The 21,840-nt window shown below is 39.2% G+C and overlaps 3 protein-coding genes across 7 annotated transcripts in view; all 3 read right to left on the bottom strand.

Annotated features, from left to right (window-relative positions):
- Positions 1–816: 816 nt before the first annotated feature.
- On the bottom strand, positions 817–4,978 carry LOC140932636 (G-protein coupled receptor 157-like). Its single transcript, XM_073382157.1, has 3 exons — positions 4,287–4,978; positions 2,385–2,597; positions 817–1,187 (listed from the first exon to the last, which is right to left on the bottom strand). The coding sequence occupies exons 1-3, from the start codon at positions 4,941–4,943 to the stop codon at positions 1,017–1,019; spliced, it is 1,041 nt and encodes a 346-aa protein (XP_073238258.1). The 5' UTR covers positions 4,944–4,978; the 3' UTR covers positions 817–1,016.
- A 2,437-nt stretch (positions 4,979–7,415) lies between these two features.
- On the bottom strand, positions 7,416–13,932 carry LOC140932634 (G-protein coupled receptor 157-like). 5 transcript variants are annotated; one of them, XR_012164974.1, is made up of 4 exons: positions 13,272–13,932; positions 10,083–10,280; positions 8,542–9,313; positions 7,416–8,462 (listed from the first exon to the last, which is right to left on the bottom strand). XR_012164974.1 is itself a non-coding variant. In XM_073382152.1 (4 exons), the coding sequence occupies exons 1-3, from the start codon at positions 13,908–13,910 to the stop codon at positions 9,131–9,133; spliced, it is 1,020 nt and encodes a 339-aa protein (XP_073238253.1). In that variant the 5' UTR covers positions 13,911–13,932; the 3' UTR covers positions 7,416–9,026; positions 9,128–9,130. The 5 variants fall into 5 exon arrangements, 4 of the variants coding, with proteins under 4 accessions (XP_073238253.1, XP_073238252.1, XP_073238255.1 ...); XM_073382152.1 differs by having other exon boundaries at positions 7,416–9,026; positions 9,128–9,313; XM_073382151.1 differs by having other exon boundaries at positions 7,416–9,313.
- Positions 13,933–19,967: 6,035 nt separating this feature from the next.
- Positions 19,968–21,840, bottom strand: part of LOC140934937 (G-protein coupled receptor 157-like) — a 3,415-nt gene continuing 1,542 nt past the window's right edge. Inside the window, exons 2-3 of the mRNA XM_073384492.1 lie at positions 21,202–21,399; positions 19,968–20,348 (exon numbers count right to left, since the gene is read on the bottom strand). Coding sequence (XP_073240593.1) covers positions 20,115–20,348; positions 21,202–21,399 — 432 coding nt within the window. The 3' untranslated portion in view covers positions 19,968–20,114. The remainder of the gene's footprint in view (positions 20,349–21,201; positions 21,400–21,840) is intronic.

Below are 21,840 nucleotides of genomic sequence, written 5' to 3'. Positions count from 1 at the left end.
AGAACACGAGAAAAAAGCGCGCGTAGAAAAGTTACACTGAAAAGTACGCAACTAAGGTAGGGGTGGCGAATGCTATCTCGAAAAACGTGTGCTTCGGAAAATTTTGGCAGGATCTCGAAATCTCGGAAGCGTTTTTGATAAGTCTTGAAGTCTCGTTTTTTCATGGTTTGTTTTTACTTTTTTTGAGTCTCGAAACTTTTTACCAAAAAGTCTCGGGCTCGGATTTCTAACTAGGATCTCGGCGTCTCGGCGGGTCTCGGATTTTACCATTCGCCATTCCTTAAGGTGTGTCCGACAACTTTTCTGGTTTATCCGACTGAAACGGTGAACTCAGTGTTCTTAAATATGTCCTTTCTAGGAATACAAAATAAAATGCAGACTTGTGCGGTACAAAAAATACAAACTTTAGACATTGCACTGTTACAGCTGTAACTGATATGCAGCTGGTGGCGTCCTGTATATATCGGCTGTAGCTATCATCACGAACAGTTCACTTGGCCCCGAATATACCTTTCACTCTATTCATACACCTCCGCAACACGGTATAGACTTCACTCTGTCTCTTTTGCGTCCATATCTTAAAACTGTAAACTGAGCAGGTTGACTATTTTGACATGTCAGGGGCACCCAGCGTCAATTTTCGGAAAATATCTGCTCGGAAGGCGATTTGAGATCTAGAGTTTTCGGAACATTTGTTGTAAAATTTCTTACTTGCCTGCCTCTCCTGGGATTTTCGAACATATAAAAGATGGTATAATTGCCCATTTTACCCTAAAAAGGTCACCTAAAATTGTCGGGAGCCTTTTTTCTGGCTGAAATTTTCGAAAAGGTAAGTTTTGATCCCTATAACTTTTGGATCATTAGACTTTCAGCTAGGAAATCCGAACAGATGAAAAACTTTTAGGAGATGAAAATATACCTATACCTATTGTTTAAATACTAAAATACGTTAATCGATGCTATGTTTAAGTGGTTTTGAACTATATTCTCGTTGGGTGCCTCTGACATGCATTCCCTCAGGCTATCGCACCGTAATTTGTACTTTTAAGCAATGAGTTTGACGTCTCCAGACTGCGGCGACAAACTGCTGGGTGCTGGTCACAAACTCTAAATTTCTCTCTTATCTTCTCAGTGAACAGGCAAAACAAAACGAAATTTATAAAGCCTTGGCTGGAATCTCCAATACCCTGAAAGTACATAAAGTTGGTAGTTAATAAAAACTAGTGATCATGTGTTTTCCAAGCTACGTAGCTAGGTCACAACACTGCGGAGAGTTCTTAAACAAAAGAGAGATTAAGATTCACGTTTACGCCAAACGGCAAACGTGAATTTGTACCACGTGACCAAGTTTTCCCCTTATTTTTGGTTTACTGTTTATTGCTTCTACACAAAAATAAGTAGTTTTATGCCAGTTTTATCCAAAAGAATCGTTCTGGACTGTTTTTATCTGCTTATTTTCTATTTTGAGAAATTCTCAACTGACGTTTGCCGTTTGCCGTGTGCCGTAAACGTGAATCTTAATCTCTCTAAAGGCATGGGGCTACACAAGAGAAAACGTGGAAGACTGTTCAAGGCATAAAGGTAGCGGAGAATGGCGCAAAATGGGGAGCGGATGCTATATATATGTGGTTCTAGTCACCCTTTCTTTCTGCTCACTTCATTGCGTCTTCCCCATTATCTGAACACCTGGAAAAGACTAGAGGAACTTTTTATAGTAGGTCCTCATTAAAGGCCATGTTAACGCTATACTGGATAGCTTTTGCGCCGGCACGAAAATCATACCATAACGGAGCGAAGCTGAGCTTCCGATCTCGAAAGTGAATCAGAGCTTCATATATCGCGTACGTTCTGTACTACACTTTGATGTAGTGTGCCACAGGTATAGTCGAACCGTAGCGGAAGTGAATAAAGTAGAAAAAGGAGCGGAATCCACTAAGACGGAAGTGAATTTTCGGCAATGAGGACTGGGATTTAGTTCACCAAACCCTCTCGTCCAACCGCTCCGGCACGATGTTCGATGTGTGTGTGTGTGTATGAACGACTCAGCCTCGTACCCAGGCCAGTTCGCGCTATCCGAGTTACAAGAGGAGGTTTGGAACCGAGCGCGATAACCTAGGCGAATTTTCCCGACAAGCTTGACGGGTGACGTCACAGGACGACTGGGAAAGAGGCTGTGAACCGGCTAACTTGTTCCAGTTCTGTGCCGTTGCTGTTCATGTTATACCGAATAGCTTTTCGTGTTGGCAAGAAAAGCTATCCAGTATAGCGTGAACATAACCTTCATTTTTGGCGCTTGAGACCGGAGAGGTTGAGGGCGACACACAAGTAAATACGGAAGAGTTTTCTAAGACAATCTTCTGCATTTCAAGGGGCTGCATACTCACGTGAAGAATTTCAAGCCATCTGTAGGCAGGTTGTGGTCCTGAGTGGTGACAGTCTGGCAAACAGGCCAGGAAACGGAAAAATCTTATGGTTCCCCACATGCGCAGTAATATGAACAGCACAGGAATGAATGTTAACTTTCGATCCGCCTTCTTCAACACCTCAACAGATTCCATTGTTAAAAACAAACTTCTTGTGGCAAATCCCTTGGTCACCTAAAAGAACAAGAAGATTGGCGGTCAGTGACTCCATCGTGGATCAAAGGTATCTCAAAGAAGAACATTTCATGTTAGAAAGCTAGTCTATCATTGCTTACGGTAACCTGCGATACGGCGATTCATCTTTAGCCTGTTTCAGACGCTCAGATAGGGATGTGTGGCGCGAAGTCACTATTTTTCCTGTCCACCACCCCTGTTTGGTCCTGTTTGCGCCATCCCTACAATCTGAAAGCCTGGAAGAGACTCTTCCCTGCAAGTGATATTTGTGCTCGAGGAGTGGGGGCGGGGAACGGGTATTTGGAGTGCCAACAATTGTGCCAACAGAATCACTGGCAAGTTAGTTTTTTCAAGTTTTCAAGTTTTGGATTCACCTTGAAAATCAACCCCCTGACAGCATCGCTAAACTCTGCTTAAACATATCGGATAAAATGGCCGAAGAAAATAAATCAGGTGTAATAAATAAAATGAATCTTTTGTGTACACAACTTAATATTAACAAACACTCAGTTAACTTTAAAAACCCTTCTACTTTCCTATCCAAAGCTGTAAATAATTGTCAAAACTTCTAAAAACCCACCAGCTAAATTTGATAAGAACAAATAAAAAACTAAAATCCTATTCCATCTTTAAAAATGAAACAAATTACTCTGAATTCATCAGTCATATCCGGAATCCTGAACATAGGCGTGTGGCTTCCAAATTTAGGATATACAGGATATAGGAAATCGTAATATAAAAATAGAAACTGGAAGATTTACAATTCCCAAAACTCCTGAAGACCTTAGAATCTGTCATCACTGCAGCCTAAATTCAGTTGAAAATGAAATGCACATATTGTTTCACTGTAATCTATATAATGATTTGAGGAAGACTCTTTTTATTAAAATCAACGACCGAAATACATTATTTACAAATTACAATATCCATGATAAGGTCTGTTAACTTTTTGACAATACTGATTCACATGTCAGCAAGCTAACTGCTAATTTCGTCTTTCAAGCATTTGACAGACGAAAAAAAAAACATAATTAATTCTACCATTCCATTATATCTTCATTTCCTTAAATTTAGCTGTTTATTGTTATTTTAATCGGTAACACCTGTACAAAATGGTAATACTGATTAAACTTGTTGTTGTTGCTGTTGAATTGTCACTAATCAGTTTTGCTAGATCAGATTCCACTTAAACTTGACCGGGAGGGGATAAAAGAAACAGAAGATGGCGAGAGGGGTGGGGGGGGGGGGGGGGGGGCGGGAGGGGTGGCGATTTATCGAGGGACGGCTATTATTCGAGGAAATTCCCATCTGGAACTTTCTGAGTTCCCATCTGCAACTCAGAATTTTTTCCGGGTTCTTCTCTCCACACATATCATTTCATTTATTATTTAAATACGGTATTTGTTGTTTAGCTGATTTTAGTCACGAACACTGTGAAACGTGACAAGAATAAACTGGGGTGATTGTTTCAAGGAAAATTAATTGACAAGAAGTACCTTTCCAGCAGAGTCCCTTCAGTTCTCCCCCCACGATAAGTCAAGGAATATTGAAGGGTCTCCGCTCGAAGAGAATAAAGAATGAGAAATTACAGTTTAGACCAGTTTGACAGTATAAGTAGACGTACGTTAGGTGACCTTAAACTACCCTAGCGAAGCAAATAGCTGAAACTACTACCGTCTGTTACTGTACCTCTCGCCTTATAGACAACTTGATCAACACATAGAACACAGAGATGCTAATGTACGCCAAGATCTCCCATCCCTTTCCAGCAATGACCATCCACAGAAGCATTTTCCACCAGGGCTGATCAGAACTAATCCAACACCATCCCGAGGAGACTAAATCCCCTGAATATCCAGTGGCCCTATTTTCTTTAGCGATTGCTGTTATCGCCAAAGGAATTCCCCAGCCAGTGAAGTGAAACCACAGCATTATTCGCCTTTCTGAGTCTACGGATATTTTCTTGCTGATAACCAGATAAAAATATACCGACAAATAAACTGTCCAAAAGAAGGTGGAAAGAACCGCTACCATGCCAATCGTTGCTTGTATTTCGCACGAACTTTTCCAATGATCCATTTCTCTTTCCCATACACCTAAAATGTTTGAGCACGCAACGAAAAAATCTCCGATTGATATACACACGATGATTTTGCGTGAGTTCGTTCTTATGTCTGGCCACAGCACGAATGTAATCATAATAACAAGCGTTCCGACAATCGACAACGAAGCAGTGGTTGTAGTTAAGACTTTGTCAAGGATTTCTTTGGAGATTTCTGATTGGTTTCGAGTTGTTGCGGTGGTTAATGTTGTTCCTGCCGGGAACGTTGCCTCGAACCCGGCCATAGCCTTCGTGTATCGTTTGTGCGTGAAGCAGAGCTTGGATTTCTTTTGACACGTATATTACAGTTCGTGATTGTCACCAGCTTCGTCATGCAGCAAGGATTACGCGCACTAAGTATCCCACTGATAAACAAGGCGAGAGTCACGTAACACTCTAAGTTGGAACCTTCCGAGAGTCTCGTTTATAACTTAGCTTCAAAGTGTAATGAGTAAATTTAGAACTTAGTTTTAAAGTGTAAGAGAGTAGTTAGCTTGAATAGTGTTAATTTCCGGCTTTTTTATATGTTTTACAGTATTTAATTAGTTTCTTTTAATGATGTAATTTAGTTTTAAAGTTGTCCCCAATTAGTGCCAATAGGCACTAGATTTAATTATAGAGGTTCCTAGTCATGGGCTCCTGAACTATAGAACTACTGTTTAGTTACGTTAATTACGAGTGTTTGTTGAAAGCAAATTATCGATCACATGAAATTTCCTTGATATGATTAACTTATATCGGCTCCTGCTTGTAAACGATTCGACCACGCCCAGGGAAGATCATGCCAGTTTCCACAGTCTTAATAGCTCTCTCTTTCTCTGTTAGGGTGGCCGATGTATACAAGTATCGCAGTAGGCTAAATGACTCGTAAGTGGCCATTTCAAATAAGTAACTACTAAATCATTGGGTGATCGCTTGCGTCCACTGATTTCTTGAGTGAACCCTTCCTCGAGTACGCGAGTAGGCCTTGCAAATAGAATGGCTTCTGAGAGTCTCGTATGTCACCGTGAAATATTAAAGGTGGACGAATGCATGGGCTCCTGTTTAGTAATCAAAGCCTTATCCTTAAAGTCTTACCAACGCTTAGCCCGAAAATGTTGGGGGAAAGGAAAAAAAAAAACAACAAAAAAATCGCCAAGGTAAGGTACCCATATATTTCGACTCCAGAGCCTTTCAGTCGTTCGTTTTGACCGCTCTTCCATGACGTCTTTCATTCTCGTCCCCAGCGCCACTCGGTTTAATTTTCAAGACCACATGACCAAAAGAAAGACGGGCTCTGATGACGAGAATGCTCCTCTCGTTCTTGGTCTTGCGCAACAGAGAAGAGATCCAAAGTGTCATTGTCATCCAGAGTTTAGAACAAGGGTAACACGAAACAACAGCCATGGGGACAAGATCAAGTCGAGAATGTCTCTTTCTTGTATCTCTTTTTTTTTCCTGGTGTCGAAAAAGGATAAAATTTAAGAGCCTATGAACTTTTTCGTTTTGTGCACTTTTTGTTTTCCTAGAACTTCTTTGGTTTACTTCACTCGTGAGTTTTACAGGTTCTTACATCGAGGATAAGCCGAAATTTTTCTGCGACTGCCCCACTGACGTTTCGCTTCGTTCTCCCTTCCCCACTTGTTTTCTTTTTTTGTCCTCGTTTTTTTCCTTTTTTGGGTATTTACTCATGTTCACTAGCCTTCATTTTGGTGGTTCTTTGGTGGAAATTCTTTCCAAAAAATCCATATCGCAGTGACATGAAAGAATTACTGGCATGAGGTAGACCAAGATTTTCATCAAAATTTTCTCCGCTCCTCTCTGCCCTCGTTTGAGTATGATTTGAAAGTGTCTTTCTAAAATGAAACATTGATGACGTCAGAGGTTGTACAAGGGACGTGATTCCACACGGACGCCTGTGTGTGAAACTGCGGTGTATATTTATGCAAGTAACATTTATCGCGGGAATCTTTTGTGCCGATCCGACATATCACCTCAAAAATTTGAACTGGTAGGTCCTTTTAATGGGAACAAAACTTTTCTGATTAATATTCTTGGGTTAGAAACTCCTGACAGTGCCGCTCAAAGAGTTCATGAACAGAAAAAAAACTGGCTTGTTATTAGTTCAGTCCCTAACGGCTTGTTGGACTGAGTTATCAGTACAATAAGCTGACCAACGGCCCCTATTACACTCATTCCTGGGATAAAATTCAGAACCATAACTAACCTAACAGAAATCAAAACAATCTGGGAAGAACCTCCGATTTTTTAAGCAATTTGAAATCACCAACGTTTTAACCTATCTAAAGACAATGGTAAAAAAGTTTATAACCTTTTTAGCTGTAATTACTATGTTCATCTCAGCTTTTCCTTTCTTTTACCATTTAAAGCATCAGTCTATCCGCTTTTGATCATATTTACATGGAAAAGGTGCGTTATAAATTTTTAATTATTATTATTATTAATGGGATTAGCTTTGCTGTGTAACTCGTTCTGCTGGTATATTGAGTTAATACGTGACCGAATACCTCTGAATACAGATATCACAGGCACATAATCAATCCGTTTGAATGCTGTGCGCTATGTGACAAGGAATAACAGAACCTTTTTTTCTCAGTATTTCTTGGAAATGTATGTCTCTCGCATTAACTAGGTGGCCCCCAATGTGAATGTGGGTGGAACAAGTGAGATGCTCCAACGCAACGCGGTTACTAACTGGTGGTCAGTCCTACTCTTTGGTTAGTTTATTTCATTTCATTTTATTTACACGGAAAGAGAAATATTTGCAAGTGATATGGTAGGGAAAAAAAGGAAAAAAAAGAGGTAGAATAAATAAATATAAAGCCTTATAGACAAGTTCATGGAGGGTAACCTAATTGCCCCGGGTGGTACTCCTGAGAATTCTTGGTGGGGGTGTGCCGCCCGGTTTTCTAAATCCTGACCCTATTTCAGACCAAAAAATGTCATTTTTCCAACCCGTTTTCAGACCTGGCAAAGAAATTACTTAGATAAGAACAGAAACAAAAAAGATTTCTTAAAATCCATTTCGAATTCGCCTGTTTTACTTTCTTTCTTACTCATTTGGAATTGAAATGAGAAATACGTTCATGTAGTCCTGTAGTTCCCTCGAAAACCATACCCGTTTTCAGACCAAAACGGCGCAAAAACCATACCCTTTGGGGTGGCACATACCTATATGACTCATATAAGGGAGTACCCCCCTGGGCTAATTGCTAAGGTTACCTTGGCAAGATGGTTGACTACCCTATCACCTCTCTTATGTCTTTTTTCTTTAATAACACGTGTTTTACTTCAAGACAGATACGGTTAGGGGACGGGGAGGGGAGGAATGCCATTATATTTCCCTTAGAGGTATATGGCGCCCCAAAGGATGGGGTTTTTGCACTGTTTTGGTCCGAAAACGGGTATAGACTTTGCCTATTTTGGTCTGAATTCGGGTATGGTTTTTGAGGGAATACGAATTTAAAAAAAACATATTTGCCGTTTCAATTCTAAAAAAAAAAGAAAAAATAGAGTAATATGCGAATTCGAAATAGATTTTAAGCAATCTTTTTGTCAGCCTTCTAGTCTAAGTAATGATAACATGATTTCTGCCTATGTCAGGTCTGAAAACGGGTGTGGAAAATGACAAGTTTTTGGTCTGAAATAGGGTCGGGATTTGGAGAACTGGGCAGCACACCTCTACCATGAATTCCAGGAATACCCCCCCGGGGTTAGGGTAACGGCCTTGCTGAGTGTTATGGTTACCCCAGTATTTTGGTTACCTTAAACAAGTGGACAAGCAATAATAGCAGTAACAATTACTATTTCTTTAGTTACCTTTATAAACTTATAATAACTAACTTAAATGAGTGAATTGCCAAGCTTTAGTTCTTAATTATTAAGCCAAAACTATTAATAGCACTTTTTAAAAGCTGTACAATATAATTGGAAAGACAAAGGTATTGATTCCTACATTTGACTTTAAAAAAACCATGAACACCAGAAACATCTCTGGAATGTCTTCACGAGACAAGCAAAAAACCAATCAGGGGTCAGATAACGAAACTGTAGGTAAAGTAGTGTAAGAAGGTTGTCATTTGCCTGATCTCTAGGGTGCCAGAATTTATTTTGTAATCATGTGAACATCCCGCTGAGAAGCTGTATGCACATTTAATCCTTGATAATATTATCAAGATTGGATCCCTGGAGCTGGGGTACCATGAACGTGATTGGTCAGACACCAATGGTTCCTCAGAGCTCTTGAGTGAGGGTTCATGTACCCAACAAAAAGGCTGACCTCTGGCTGCGTGTGAGAAGTGGTCTTATTCTCTCAGAAGCCCTGCAAGCTATTCAAGGCAGATGCAAACTAAATAACATGGTTGCTGCTACCAGTGTTGATCATAAATGGATAGCTAAACTATGTCATGGCTAATGACATGAAGAATACCATTTAAGCGTAGAAATCTCTTGCCCCATATGCCAAGTTTGTGCTCTCTAACATAGGATCTTTCTCCTCAACACTGCACCTTGGTATGAACCGCTCACAGCATTGTCTGAATTTTTTCCTTATTTTGTCAGTGAACAAACAAAATAAGAAAAAGTTGGCAAAACCCTGGCTGCTGTCTCCAATACCCTGGAATTGATTAAAATATAAATGAGAAAGTTGTTATCAGTTACAGTAAAGATCATGTTATTGTTGCCACTCAACAAAGTTTTTGACAGCATTTCTTCTACAATATTATTTCTGCATCGAATAGGTGCTCAACCACAAATTGACCCAGCCATGGCTTAGGACATTTTATGAAGCCTTACATGACGTAAATGCTCTCAAAATTTGCTTTTATCATTGTAATGACAAAATATTCTTTGTCATCAGTGACTAACTACATGCAAAAATGTCCCAGAAACCATACAATGAATAACAAAGATTGAATTATGAGGAAAAAAAATGGGCTAAATTTCAAACTAAAGCAAAGAAAAGCTCAAAAGTCCATTTTATCTGTGAGTTTTGGTGACCTGTACAGGAGAGCAGGAGAACAGGGCTGTATCTGGGAGAGTTGGCATATATGGGCTACTATCAGTGTTAGCAAATTCAAAGGTTTTCCTGAGTTTAGGTTATGTTATAAAATGCACAGTAAACAGTTCAGCATGTACTATTGATTTGTGAAAGCACTTGAGAGGATTGCTAAGCAGTCAAGAACTTGAGGTGATTGAGGTATTAGTTTGTTGATGTCTTTAACATGCACAAAGGGAATGTGAAACATCCTTGTGTTGTTGACTTTTATTAGGGATTTTTAAAGTAAAAACCTGCCTGATCCCAAACCTTTGTGGCCTAAAATGAATCTGAGTGTTTAGTAGACATATCATTCATTATAAAGAGAAGATTTCACCATCATACTTACATGAAGTATAACAAGCCACTTTAATGCTGGAGGGTTTTCAGGGTGACAAGCCAGGAAACGGAAAAATCTTATGGTTCCCCACATACGCAGTAAAATAAACACCACAGGTATGAATGTTAACTTACGATCTGCCTTTTTTACTACCTCAATAGACTTGAGGGTTAAAAAATGGCCTCCTGAAGCAATTCCCATTTTCATCTATGGAAAGTCAATAAAAAGAAAATAAAAGATGAAGGTGAGTTGATGTGATGGGCAATATTTTTTAAAGACTCCCAAGATCTTATTAGTAATTCTGTTTTCTGGCTGTAATACATTTTACTGCTCAATAGTTAAGAGAATTTGGGATTATATCAATATGGTATCCTTTGGCTGATAAATTTGCCTATTCTCCCCCTATCTGTTGGACAAGGTATTAAACGTAAAAAGGAGAAGTTATATGCTAATCACTTCTTGCAGTTAAAGGGTTAAAGAGAATCCATATTCACTTCTATATAAGAATCAGAAAACAACTCAGTTTTTAATTTTAGTATTGACATAGCTTACCGCAGCTCACTGTTCTTACTGGGTATCAGTGATTAAAACAAAAAAAAAAGAAATTCCTGAATTCCACATAGCAAAATTGTTGAACTCTAGAACTTATCATTATTATTCATCTCCACTCCTAAATCTTAAAACACCAATTGGAGACGCTCTCTTAGAAGGTGACTGACAAATGCTTGATAGTTGGATGGAATAAAGATAACAGTTAGCTTTAATCAAAACAAAAATGATGTATGATGAATATTATTGACACACAATGTTAAAGTTTTAAGCCATTAGGTGGGGTGTCAAAAGGCATTGCTATCAAACAGAGAAAACCCTCTCTAATGAGGAACAAGAGAACACCTGGCCTTTTACAATTCCTTTCTTGGGAATACATAACATATATAATTTAGGCTATTTAACCTGAAGAGTGCTACACCATCGTGTAGTACAAAACCATATAAATTAATAAAATATGCCTAGTCAAAATTTCAGTTGATAAAACATTGTACTTCTAACATTTAAATTATGTATCCAAATCTCACTCATTTTACAATCGCTGATGAAGTTTGAGTGATATTTCAAACAAAATATTTAATTTTTTTTGCTCTGAGTTTTGGAATTTGTTGTTAATCAGCTATTGTTTTCACCATGGCAGGAGAACAACCTTTTCAGTATTAAAAATTAAGGCCTGGTCAAACTTTTCATGGGACAAACCAAGCTCTAATTTTGGTCAACCTTACTTAAGTTAAGGCCAATCAAGCCCAGGAGGAATGATCAGAGGATTTTTCTGGGTTTGAAATTTTCGATTCCAGTGGTGGCTTGATTTAAGTAAGGATTTTTTTTGGCATTCAAAACAATCTGAAGATTCATGGTAGAGTCTGCAAATGATAATTTCAGATATTGGTATGATGAAAAAACAAACACAAACATTCAATTTACAATGTTTTTATTTTTTGTTTTATATCATTTGATGCCTTCTGGAATTTCTTAGACTCGGATTCTGCATGGGAGTTTTTTGGGGTTTTAATTTTTGGTCGGGGTTTTTTTTTGGGTTTTGATTTTTGCCATTATTCGATCATCCCTGTCACTTGAAATCTGGAGTACCTTCCCTGGAGGTGGAGAGGGGGTGGAAGTTGAAGGGAGGTAATACAGAGATAGCAACACCTGATGGTTACAATGAGGTACTTTTAACTACAGGTGGTAAGGAAATCTAATAGTTTGTGTAAAAATTAAAATAATACTATGCACCGTGGATTTCATTTGGAGCTACTGAGTTTAAGAGCCAAGCCTTGCAATATTGCATTGTTTTCAATGAATTTTCATATATCTATTTCCCAGCATGTTCAATAGATACAAACCAATATCAGAAAACCAATCCATTAATTAAATTGCATCATTTCATTTCATTTCCTTTCTGTTTTAAATTGCACCATTTCTTTAGCACGAGTGGAGTGCAATTTTGGACTGAAATCATACTTGTGATTTCAAATTGAACCTGGGCTGCATGCTTGTCCCATTTTGAAATCACTTGTATGACTTCAGACCTAATAATATACATGAAGAAATTTCTCGATTGTGATTGGCTAACAGAAATGCAGTTTTTAGGTAACAGAGTGCAGAAAGAAGGTAATTGAGTGCAGAAAAAAGGTAATTTATTGCAGAAAAGAGTAACAAACGTGACATTCTGATTGGCTAATAAACAAAGGAACTCACTGGGAACCAATCAAATGCGCCTTCTAAAAGGCGCAAAAATTGGATCTGCTCCGGACCAGTTTCGAGCAAAAGCCGCAATGGTTGGTGTTTGCAGTGCATTTGCTTTTGCGACCGAAACAACTGTAGAGGAGCTTAAAAACTGTTCTAAAAACGAAAACACAGGGAAAAGCACTGGTTTTTGGCTCTCTGTCTGGAAGAATTGGTGCGTAGATAACGAAAGTACTGATGAAATAGAAAATTATGAGCCGGCTGAGCTTGACACTTTGCTCGAGCATTTCTATGCCGAAATAAAAAGGTGAAGATTATGAACCAGAAAGCCTTAAAGTAATGATGGCATCGCTTGATAGACACTTAAAGAACAAAGGCTGCACCCTGTCCATTGTATGTTACTGAGAATTTAGTTCGTCCAAAGAGGTGTTAGAGGACAAAGAGAAACAGCTTCGCTTGGCTGGCCGTGGTAAGCGCCCAAACAAAGCTCGGCAAGTATGAGAGGGGCAAGAAGAAGAAATTCTCTGGAAGAGAGGAAAACTTGAGGTAATAACCCAAAATCTTTAATTTTAACACACTGAACAATTCCATGAACTGTTCAGCCCGTTTCTGCAGCTTGCAAACTTTAAAAACATCGAGCAAAATGTTGTTTTGACTGCACTTGTGATGATATTTGCGGCATTTGAATAATTTATTTTTGCACGTAGTTTACGCATGTTGACTCACTATCAAAGAGCTTTTAAAGCTATCTTAAAGCTAAAGCTATGTTAGCCTTTGAAAAAATTTACTCGTGCTTATTAGTTCCAAGTTGCACTCGAAATCATGTGATTACCTGTACAAATTGCACTCCACTCAGTTCAGTTACCATTATAAATCAATTGAACACGCAGGACTATATTTTCAATTCTTATTTGTATTAATTCCCCTTCTATCCTATCATTTCACCCTATAAATCATTCGTACCTCTCGCCTTATTTGCAACTTGACCAACACATAAAACACACAAATGGTAACATAAGCTAAGATCTCCCAGCCCTTTCCGGCAAGGAACATCCACAACATCATCTTCCACCAATCTTGCCTGTATTTTATCCAACACCACCCTGAAGACACGAAATCGTTTGAATTTCCTACTGCTCTGTCGCCAAGGGCTATTGCTGCTAATAAGAGAGGAATCCCCCAAGCTGTTACGTGGAAAAACCTCATCATTCGAGCCTCCATCTCCAATGAGATTTTCCTGCAAATAGTCACGTAGAAGTAAACCGACAAGAAGACAGTCCAAAAGAACGACGACAAAATAGCCACGATGTTTAATGTTGCTTCAATTTCGCACGTAATATGAGAGTGTCTATAAACGCCGACGATGTTCGTGATTGCAACGAAAAGATCGCCGATTGATATAAACAAGATAATATTGCGTGAGTTTGTTCTTAAATCGGGCCACATCACGAATGTGATTACGATGACAAGGGCTCCGATTATCGAAAGCCCAGCAGCTGTGGTAGATAAAACCTTGTTTATATCTCCCTGTGCAAACTCAGTCTGAGGACCAGAAGTAGTAGTATTTTCGAGGGTGTACAGTGGAGTATTCTGAGACGCCATGTTAATTCTTTCTTTCCGGTATTTCCGCTCCTATTCAGCACGTTCGAACATCGCAACCCCGAGAAACTGGGTCCTATGTTATGATTGAGACCACAGGTAGACCACCCTCTGTTTGTGGAGCCGTTGCCTGGATTGAAATCAGAGCAAAGATCTTCTCAACCTTGTTCTTTATTGAAGAAATACAGATGAAAAATGCAGATTTTGATGTAAATGTTTCAATAAAAGTTTGAAGAAAATAGTCATGTTTTTTTTTGGGAGGGCTCTGAAACCTGGGGGCGGGTGGGCGTATTAACTCGTATTGTCATAGCCTGCGGAGAGCAAGCTTTTCCAACTAGTTACTTCCAGAAAGTCCACGAAAGTTGTAGCCTGTGCCTCTCTCCTCCGCAGAGGCCTCTTTTTGTTGTGGGGAGGCTGGTGAGAAAGAATAAGAGAGTGCGCGGGGAACGATGGGAAGGGGGAAGAGAGAATAGAGGCCTTTTCCCTCCTCCCAGCGGGAGCCTCTGAGGAGGAGAGAGAGCCTGTGCGACGCAGGCTAGGAAGTTGGAACGAAAGCGAAAGAAACTGGAAGATTGAAGGGGGAAGAGGGGAGGGGAGAAGGAGGAAACTTCTCTCCCTTCCCCAACTTCATTCCTCTTTTTTGCTCTAGTTCCAACTTTCTCAACTTATTACCAACGAGCAGCCTCACGAAGAGGCGGCAGCATAATAAAGCCGTGCGCGAAAGTTTCAAGGAAGAATGAATCTCGAAGCGATGTAACATAAGCAAGTGTGACGAAATGCAGAACAAAGTAGTAAGAAAAATATGCTATGTAAGGTCAGTATTTCAAATTCTTTATGCAGTGGAACAGTTTAGTTCACCATTTTCAAGATAATTTTCGGTCATACAATCAAATTGACTTCAAAATATTTTACCGAAGTATACTGCCTGTTTATGCCGCTAAAAAAGATAATGACGCCGCAAAATTTATGGTGTCTTTGAAGCAAAATAATTCGGAAAGCTTCATCGGGGCACCATAAATCGTTTTTTCCGCAAAGTAGACTTCCCTAGCTTAAAAAAGGGATCAAAGATAAATCTGTACGTTGAATACTCGTGGACCTGTGACCTGGCTGCAAGTTCAGATAAAAACACGAATTTCAATATCGCGAAAAATATGCTATCTAAAGTTGGGATTTCAAATTCGTTATGCAGTAGAACAGTTTAGTTCGCTATTTTCAAGGTAACTGTTGCTTATGCAATCGAATCGAGTTCAAACTATTTTTCGTAAATTACGGTAATCCATTACTTTTCTAAACAAATTGAACAGTGCGCGCGTATAGATAAAATCTTTGCTCGTTGGCACCTTATAGCGATAGCAAAAACTATTATAAACGCCTGCGGAAATGCTTGCTACGTAGGCTACGTCAAGATATAAAGCAACGAACGACGGATTCTCTTGACTCCTATTCCTATTGGATGTTGGGTTTAACTTACAGGCAAATTAAGACCGAAATTTTCAGATACTCTATTCTCGGCTTGCACTGTCACGCAATGAAAAATAAAAATGCAAACCATTCAATGCAGAAGGACTAGAATCTGGGAAATGAAAAAAGATAAATATACAAAAACCCTTGCTAAGAATCAGGTCTGTGAAATATTTCAAATGCGAGATATTGGGAAAAACGGTTTACCTAGATTTATAAAGCTTTGTATGGAAACGCCATGTTGGTGTCCCTTTCAGGAACACTAATATGGCCGCCGGATACTAACAGAAACATCTGTTTTCGAGTTTTCCTACTAATGCGTGAATTCTTCGCTTGAGGAACTCATAAAGATTACAGTAACATTTATTCTGAGACAAGGAATGTTTAGATTGCAATATCTCCCAAAATCGGTAATGTTTTTAACCCACATAAGAGCTTTCCCGGCCGCCAGCTAAATGCCGCGTCACGCAAAACCCTGGAAATTCAAGCGTCCTCTCTCGCAAAACGAAGAACCCTTTCGAACCAAAAATTTGTTTATGTAAAGGTGTTTAGATACTGTAATACCTCGTGAATGTAGAAACTCAGAAGAATCGATAGTTTTCTAGTTTGATTTTTGGTGACGTCACGTGCAACCCAAGAATTTGGACGAAAGATCTCCGATCCGGTCCACCTGGGGTAGACCAGGGTACTCCAACCGAGAAAACCGCGGAAAGTGCCGAGTACCCCTAAAGTTATCCAAAGGTCGTTCTTTTCAGTTTCTATTAGCCTGCAACCAATTCAAGTCTCGAGGAAGAGAAAGTTACAGCTGTGCTGTGGCCCATCCCCGCCGGGCATTTGTCGGAAAGCTGTAAACGGACGGAACGGTGGGGGCAGATTCGTACAACAACAAATTCATAGTGCAACTCAAAAATTTTAAACAAATGCCTCACCTGGGGGACATTTAGCAAAAATTATGTTTCCTTTGATTGTGCTGTGAAGTATTTTGAAGGTTGTGTCAAGTTCATTTCTTGTTTGCACTTGTAGTTTCACTCGAGATCAAGGTTGATCCATATTTGTATCGACAAGTTTTTTAATTTTATTACCTTTTTAAGGAGTTTTTCAACAAAAATGGCTTTTATTAAATTTGAGTGAGCGACAGTTTTCTGTAACATATCCCCAAAATATCTGTCTAAAGGCGTAGATATTGCCTAGAAATTTCTATAGCGTAAGAAAAGGTAAACATTTTTGGATAACCGTTCCATTTACCCACCAAAGCCATTAGGATTGCGTTTTTCCTTTAACTTCCCTTCGATTTTCGGAAGTGGATTTTGCATATTTCATTTCCAAGATTTGGTGATTGTTTCAAAAGAGTGAAAAAAGGTCACTTGAAAATTTCGGTTCAAAGAAAATATGTACCTTCAGTAACATTTTCTAATGAAAGTATGGTTATTTCGTTTCCTTGCAGTTTCGAGAAAACCCCCAGTGGTAGCCAGAACTATGTCTTGCATTGATGGGTATTTCTCTTTGTTACTAGACGACTTAAATTTTATGTCTAGAGGTAGATGTAGATGTAGATGTAGAGACGGCCAAAGTTTTCCTAAAACTTCTGAACAGATAGGTAGTCTTTAGGACAGCTCCAAACTAATGAAACAAACTTTGGACATTTCTGACCGGTTTTTAAAGATTCGTTTGTTGGGTGCCCCCGCTTGAAGTGGGCACGTGGATTGTAGCTGACCTTGATTGTTACTCCGTTTTACCTACATCAATGTTACTATCTTGTTGTAAGTTAGACCCTTATGTGTTTTTAGTTGCCAAGCTCACATTAGTTTTCTTATACTTGACATTACTGAACCCTTAGGTTGGTTTATTCCACTTCTGGTGGTCAACAGGGGGTGCGTTTGCAATAGACTTCTCTTGACTTCTTTGTTTTCCCAATAGAGGTCCCAGGGGAACTTGACCCTTTGTCTTTTCATAAATTATGCGTACATATGCACTTGAATAAGACGAAATTTGAAAGAAACAGTTCTTTAGAATATTATCACATGACCTGTATTGGGAAAACAAAACATACAAACTAAAGACTGAGGTCTATTTTCATAGGCAGCAAGCCCTAACGTGCCAAGTTATCAGCGGTTATGTGCAGCTAGGGATGTGCAGTTAGTTATGTTCAGTTTTAGTGGTTAAGAGGGAACTGTTAAGAGGAATAGTCAAGTTGACGGTTGTAGAACAAAAAAATATGAGCTTCTGTAAAGAATAAAGAATACCAAGATGTTAAGGCACGGGAAAAAGGGTAACAAAAACATGCAACTTGTCTTACAGCATTGCTGCAAAATGAGTTGCATAGCGATGTTACGCATTTTACCACCCAGTAACAGGATAAAACAGAATAAACTTCACAAATGATAGTCTTGAGCGGCAGCAGGTTGCTTGATAAAAATGAAATCAATCAGCAAAAGTAGAATATTACAGAGGTGCGAGGTTTTTATGATATTTCCGACGGAAACTGAAGCAGGACGTCTTGAGGACGCCAAAAAGGAACATTGAACCGGGACAGCAGTTTCTGAGTTGGGGATAAGGAATCGGGCGTACGAGAGTATAGATGGGAATGAGAGGTAAGTTGTCGCCTCGAATCATACCTTGTCTTCATATGTATCTCGAATATCCCTCGAGGAAAAATCTCCGTGTCTTTTGAATTTCTATTATTTGGAGGAGTGCGGAATGGCCTTTGTTCGATTGATCTAGGAGTTTGAGGCATGTTACTTTAATGTGTAAGGAACAAGAGCGTGCCCGGTGGGGAATGTCTCGTTTCTTTTAAAATACAATTTTTTTTGTTCTGTTTGTTAAGAGGCCTTTTTGTATGATAATCCAACTTTTTTTAGCCCTACTTCCAAATTGCTGTCTAACTTTCACCGCCATCGAAAATGGTAGAAACCCCGACACGTTTTTTTAGCGCTTTGACTTTCGAACTGTAGAGTTTTAACTTTCGAGCTCTGATTCAGACAGTTAAATGAAAAAAATATAAAAAAAATTGACAGTGCAAGTTTCTTATAAATGTTGGTTCTTGAAGAAAGCCGGTTCAATAAGCTTTTAATTTGACATACTGTTTTAGGTATCTGCAGTGTAGCGGGCTACGTCACTTGCCCATGAGACACCCCTGAAGACATTCGGTAAACAGGCTGGGTAGCAGCCCCGGCGGGGTGCTAATGTAGGGCAAAAGAATGCGCCTTTTTTAAAAAACTCTTTTCTTCCTGTCTCAGTGTGCCCTCTGTGCATTTCTAGAACCTTCCACAAGCAGTATATTTCATTCCTTTTCTAGAGTTCTAAACAGGTATTACAACTCATACCAAAAAAAAGAGGCAAGAAGCCAGTGTGCTTTCTTACAGAATATATGTTTTAAAATAATATTTTACATCACCAAATGCACGACAACTGCAAACTTTCTCTGTTTCAACCTTTAGTTTTTGTGACAACAAAAAATTGACATACGTAGCCCAGGAAAAGTTTCTAATACAAACAAGCAGAAATTCTGTGCTTGCTTTTATAGGCACAGACTATCATTAAATAATTGGAGGAGTTAAAAAATTAACTGTCAATTACAGCCCGTTCTAGGCCATAGCTTCTTAAATGGTTGTTACTAATTATTGGGTGAGGCCGTTTTTATGATATCTGGAATAATCAAGATCGAGGTAACTGTTATCGTCCGGGACCAAGACATATTGTTTTATCATGTATTGCACATGCTACCTATAAATTAGTCAGTTGATGTTAGCAGATAGCTAACTCTGTAGGTCACGCTAATTTCCAAAATTAACTGTAGGCTCTTAGCCAATGATTAAACAGATATGGAGTACAATGACTGTATAAGAATATGAATGAAAGGCTAATCATAATATGATGAAAATCTGCGGAAATAACAAGCTTTAAAAAAAACTTTGAAAGCATTTAGTTAATAATGAATCGCTAAGGCCCTGCCAGTTTAATTAACATTGCAGCCTTTGAAGATTTGATTTGAGGCAAATTTCTTGAGGCAAATTTCACACGCAGCACGACCAATCAGAAACAGTATCCAGATCTGGGTAGTGACGCGTCATCAGTATGGAATTTCTGCACTGTTCTCTCAGACATCATTTCGAAGGGAAACCGCTGGCGGCGTCCCGAAATGTCGTCTCTTTTCTCAGGTTACCTTTTACGATATTACTAACCAAGAGCCAGAGGCTCTTCTACTAACTTAAGTCCTGTTTGTCTATTTAGTCTGCGAGTGAAAAAGATCACAAAGATGAAAATAAATCGGTCTATGTCAAATTTTATCTACAGATCAGTGAATGTCAACATAACATAAGTGGACTTGGAGGTTTTTTACCATTTGCAAAAGTTTCCGGGAAAATCTGGTTGGAAGAAACAATGGAACAAAACTTTTCGGGCCTTTCAGTGGAAAATTTCCGGGAGCGACGGATCATCTGAAAAGGCAGTCCTTGTTTTCTGGTCGGAATGTTCCAAACGGATTCTTCAAAGCCATCTTTGATACTAGTTTCACGCTTTCGTGGCTGTTTTTCGGTAAATGGAACTGATTTGTGCAGATCAGTGGTAGTCGCAATTCCGGGACGAAATAATCAGATACCAGTCCTGAATTTTGCTTGTACCATTTACCCAAACCGTGGACAACCGGTTTGCCTATGTAACTGGTCAACAACCAGAGTCTCAAACCATACTTGCTAGCAACTACGATAACGGATGCTATTTACTTTAAGAAAGTCTGCAAATAAACAGTCAATCATCCATTGAATAAACAGACAGGAAATCGCCTGCTCCATAAGAGTTTGAACTAAAGTCCGTTGTCTCGTTCAGTGGAAAGTTTGTGCTCTCAAACAGTGGATCCTTCTCCAGATAGTGATACCATGGTGTGAACCGCACACAACAAAGTCTGAATTTTTTTCTGACGTGATCAGTGAGTAAGCAAAACAGAACAAAATTGGCAAAGCCTTGACCGCTGTCCCCGATGCCCTGAAAAGAAGTAACATAAAATAATTATATATCATGGAGTTCTGCATCCTCAACCTTTCCATCCCTTATAGGGGACAAACTGCAGAAAAGAAACAGCCGACATTTTGCGACGGCACCAACGGTTTCTGTGTAATGACGTCTGAGAATCAAGCGCAGAAAATTCACAAAAAATTCTACATTTCTTTTCATACTGAATCCTCAGTCAGAAAGAGAATAATAGTACAATAAAAAGGTCCTGGAAAAGACGTTTTATTCGGATAGGAACATAGGATTTTGTTAAAAGAATCAAACCCTCCCACGATAACTCAGCGGTTTCGGAATGAAAGGGTGAACTGTACAATGCAAATTTGTACATTGATCTCCGTAAATTTATTCAAAGAATCTAAAGTCAAGAGAATTTTTTCAATCTTTTCTCTTAATTTTTTGAATTAATATGGCATTTTTGTCGCTGAGGCGCAGACGTTCCTCCTGGCAAAACGTCCCAAGCAGCAAGGAGCAAGGAGAAACGGCTGTATTTGCAGGCTAGGGGTTTGTCTGCAAACGTTTCCTTCCTTTCTTCCCCACCCCTTTCCCGCTCTTCCACTCGCCCCATTTCTCGCGCGGTCTTGACTCTCGGAAACGCTTGCTACGCAGGCTAGGCTACTTGTCACGCAAAGCTCGACCAAACAAGAGCGGAGAGGAGGAGACAAGACCGACAGACATTGTACGCACTTGCGTGACGAGACAAAAAAGGCTGCGTGGGAGAATATCTTGTCCCTGTTCCATCGATGAGTTTTGTTAAAGAGTATAAAACTTTGCTCCCAAATATGGCCATAAAACCAACTTTCATAGTGTATGTAATGATTCTACTTACATGAAGGAAAACAAGAACCTCTATTGCTGGTGGGTCTTCAGGGTGATAATACAAGAAACGAAAAAATCGTATGGTTCCCCAGATACGCAGGAAAATGAATACCATGGGAATGAAGGTCAATTTGCGTTCTGCTCTTTTTATTACTTCGAGAGCCTTTGGTGTGAGAAAATCTCCACCTGGAATGAATCCTAGTCTCACCTAAAGGTCACGAGGTAAAAAACAAAAAAAATAAACATTAAGGTAAGAGATAAAAGCTCTAATAAAAACGGTAGTTTGTGGAGCTTCTTCTAACAAAAACCTGTTTAGTACTCCTGCCCCTTAACAGTGATAACGGTACTAAGAGAAATGTATAATATGGTAATAATAAGTACCTCCCTCAGTCTTAATCAGCTACTATTCACAGAATCCATGTCTACATTTAATGCAAGTTATCACTAAGACACGAACACAAAACCTGTACAAAGCACACTAAGGTCATTCCTCCAAAATAGAACCTGCAGTGAGATTTTTGTCTAACATTGCCGATTGGTTGTTTATGTAATAGAAGTTTAAATTTTGAAATAAAATGGGGATCCCCATTCTCATTTAGGGGCAACAAGCATCCTGTATATACGAAATAATTCCTTAAAATACCAATAA

Source organism: Porites lutea, chromosome 4 (genome assembly GCF_958299795.1).
Source record: "Porites lutea chromosome 4, jaPorLute2.1, whole genome shotgun sequence".
Classification (NCBI taxonomy): domain Eukaryota; kingdom Metazoa; phylum Cnidaria; class Anthozoa; order Scleractinia; family Poritidae; genus Porites; species Porites lutea.
Note: the sequence above shows the minus strand (reverse complement) of the source record. Positions and strands in the feature narration are given on the sequence as shown.